The 3,674-nt window shown below is 33.0% G+C and overlaps 1 protein-coding gene across 1 annotated transcript; it reads left to right on the forward strand.

Annotated features, from left to right (window-relative positions):
• Positions 1-249: 249 nt before the first annotated feature.
• LOC104227935 (protein DEEPER ROOTING 1-like) lies at positions 250-3,236 on the forward strand. The gene is made up of 5 exons (XM_070149938.1): positions 250-255; positions 357-492; positions 1,615-2,222; positions 2,881-3,046; positions 3,162-3,236. The coding sequence occupies exons 1-5, from the start codon at positions 250-252 to the stop codon at positions 3,179-3,181; spliced, it is 936 nt and encodes a 311-aa protein (XP_070006039.1). The 3' UTR covers positions 3,182-3,236.
• The last annotated feature ends 438 nt before the right edge of the window (positions 3,237-3,674 follow it).

Below are 3,674 nucleotides of genomic sequence, written 5' to 3' on the forward strand. Positions count from 1 at the left end.
TGCGTACACACTACCCTCCCCAGACCTCACTAAGTGGGATTATACTGGGTTGTTGTTGTTGTTGTTGTTGTATTTAGGAACTTGAACCAATAGAATTGCTCTATTTAGCCATGGTTTTCCTAACACTCTCTTCTTTATTTATTACTACTACTAGTAGCTAGCTAAGATCTCTCTCTCTCTCTTTCTCTCTCTCTATTGTTCCATAGATCACCAACTTCATAGTTGATCATCAAAGAGCTTCCTACAAATATGAAGGTTGGTATAATCTAAGTATGGATCTTTAATTTATGGTAATGCAAGGTCTAAAGTAAAAGCTTTTAGAGGTTGTTTATAATTTGGTTGTTTTGTGTTTGCAGTTCTTTAGCTGGATGCAAAATAAGTTCAATGCTGGACAAGGGAACAGATCAATGCCTAATGCAGTTCAAACCAAGAGTAAGCCTTCTTCCACATCTCTTTATAAGAAGAATGTAACATTATCTTCGGCTGCTTTTCGTAAGGGCTAAAACAGACATGCATGCGATATTAACTTATTGTGTTAGTTGTCACACATAATTAACATAGGTTAGAAATAAGATTTTCTCTCAAGAAATGGGAAATTGTTGTCAGAAGCTTGACACGAAGCGTAAAATATATACTCCTATTTATTGTAATTTCAATAGTAAAATGAATTGAAAAATTAAACTCATCATTTAAATGTTGGATATGACTGGTTGTATAGTCTTTGGATGGGCGAGAGATAAAGGGATTGAAACAACGTGCGTAAGAAACCACAATAATAGTGCATGGGGAGTTTGCCTCGATTTGGTACCGCTCTCGCGACCCGCACCGAAACAGTGCTTTACCCCTAGATGTCCAGTCAACTGCTGCGCCTCAACGTATTTCGGGGAGAACCAGCTAGCTCTGGGTTCGAGTGGGGATGTCACTGTGATATATGTACGGACTACGATTCAACCCTAAATTCATGCTTAAATTAAACTTTAAGCTAGCACTAATCTCACTTGATCTACTCCCTATAACAAGAAAATAGTTTGTAATTATATTTGTAAAATTTGCGACAAATTTTAGAACAGGAGTTCAGGGATTCCTAGTAAATCCCAAGTCCTAAAATGAATATGGGTGAGCTTGCTTAGACAACGGCATACAAGTAGGGGTTTGTTCACATGACATGCATTCTCTCGTCAAACACAATGGCTGATATAATCATATGTGTATTTTCCGACCAAGAAGACAATTATTTTCGAATTGGGAGAATATGCTGGAATGTCTCCCTTGATACACAAGAAATTAAGTTCCCTCAATATTTCTTTAATTTACTAACTTCTTGGTCTAAGGGGTCCTTTTTAGTTCTTGATTAAACTTTGCCTTAACTAGAAAATTAATTATAGAAGAATTAACCCAAATAGTTTCTCACCTAATTTTTTAAACTGAAAATAACCGTAAAATATAATATATGTAAAATTTATGTATAATATGTGTATAACTATGTATAATCTATGTATATCGACTAAAATAAATAAATAGTGAATCTGGCCGGCTATTTGTGTAACGATCCCAAAATTATATTGGTTAATTTGCTTCTTGCTAACTCGTTTGTTTAACTGCTATTTATTACAGATCAGACAAATCAAGAACGTCCTCGGAATGAAGAATTCAACGGTTGGCCGGATTCGTTATTGGCCATTGGAACATTTGGCACCAACAGCAGTAATCTCAAAGCAAAATCAGAGAGTGCCCAAAACGTGCAAAATCAAGAACGGGATGAAATAATCTTAGATGATAATATTAATGAGCAAAGTTCTTCTCCAGATTTAGCAGAATTTACACCTGAAGAAGTTGGTAAATTACAGAAAGAATTAACAAAGTTATTATCAAAAAAACCAGCTGCTAAATTAATTGATCAAGGACGACAAGATGGTGATCTTCCATTGGATAGATTCCTTAATTGCCCTTCAAGTTTAGAAGTTGATCGTAGGGCTTCTTCCAGCAGATTTAGCAGTACTAATTACTCAGAAAATTATGATAATTATGATGAGGAAGAAATTGATAGGACCATTAGAGCTATTATTGGAAGATGCAAGGATCATGTTTGCAAGACAAATAAAAAGAAAGTAAATGGAATGAAATCCATTTCTTTCCTTCTCAAGAAAATGTTTGTTTGCTCAAGTGGTTTTGCTCCTACTCCTAGTTTACGAGATACATTTCCAGAATCAAGAATGGAGAAGGTAAATAAATTTAAGTTTTAGTTATGCACTATAGTAACTGCTTGTTGTCACTGCTTCTTTTCATCTTTTCTTGATCCGAAGATCTATCGGAAACAACCTCTTTAATTTTCCAGAATAGGAATAAGATTTGCATACACAGATCCACTTGTGCGCTTTTATTGGATTTGTTGTTGTTATGTACAATCAAACCTCTCTATAACAGCCTCGTTTGTTCCGATAGTTTTTGGCATCTATAGTGAAGTGTTGTTATAAAAAACATATATTATAACATAATATAAAAATTGTTTCCAAAGAAAAACATGACTTTTATATATAATGAATGGTTGTTATATGAGGATGCTGTTATAGAGAGGTCTAACTGTACTATACTAACACTTATTTTAAGTACATGTTATAGTAGTTCATTGCTCTCTTTCTCATATTATCATATCAGACTTAATATATGGAGAGATAATTACATGTTATTGTAGGTCAACTTAACCTGATAATATAAAAATTATTTATATTGTCAGTGCACAAAACATAGACTCAATATATTTCCACATTTAATATGCATGAGTATGTATCTGGTTATTTATGTCAATATTTGCAATTTTGAAATTTACATTTTTTTTCTTCTTTGAAAACTCATTTTCTTAATGAAATTTTGTCGTTGCAGCTTTTAAGGACAATACTTTCCAAGAAAATAATAAACCCTCAAAATGCAGCTCGAGTATCAACAAAGAGATATTTAGAGGATCGATGTGTACCAAAGGAAGAGGAAGAGGAGAAAAAACGAGAGAAAACTTGTGATGGATCTAAGTGGGTGAAGACTGATTCTGATTGTGAGTAAAAGTTTACTTAATTACTAGCTTTAGATTAAAACAAGCTTCAATTATTATTATTTTCAGATTAATCACAAGTTGACAAGAGTTTTTTTTTTTTTTTTTTTTTTTGCAGTTATTGTTCTGGAAATATAATAGGCCTGGGATGTTAAAAAAAAACTCTTTTTTTTCTTCTTCTGAAGATAAAGAAAATAAGACATAATTAACAAACCATATATGCCTAATTTCGAGGCTCGTTGGCTTTCAAAGATGGAGATGATTTCACAGGCAAATGAATGTGTACAAAGATGGCAACTTGTTTATTTTTGCAGGATAATTCTTCTTAATTTACTCATATTTTTCCATGGTTGTATCCCCCGATGGATACATCACATGTTGTGTTATGGAAGAATTACTCTTGCGATTTGAATTGTACGTTTTTGGGGGTTTTTTTTTCAGGTGTCTACTGCAAAAATAATCTTTTTTCAGTCTTTTAATTTTTGGTATTGACATTGTTTTTCAATTGGTTAGTATCTATTTCATACTTCCATAAATATTCCTATGAGATTTAATCATTATATGCTTTATATGCTTGTAAAAGGAGAGGTTTTTTCGACTTTGATTACTTTTCTCTCCTCTGCCCACAGTA

Source organism: Nicotiana sylvestris, chromosome 6 (assembly GCF_000393655.2).
Source record: "Nicotiana sylvestris chromosome 6, ASM39365v2, whole genome shotgun sequence".
Taxonomy (NCBI): domain Eukaryota; kingdom Viridiplantae; phylum Streptophyta; class Magnoliopsida; order Solanales; family Solanaceae; genus Nicotiana; species Nicotiana sylvestris.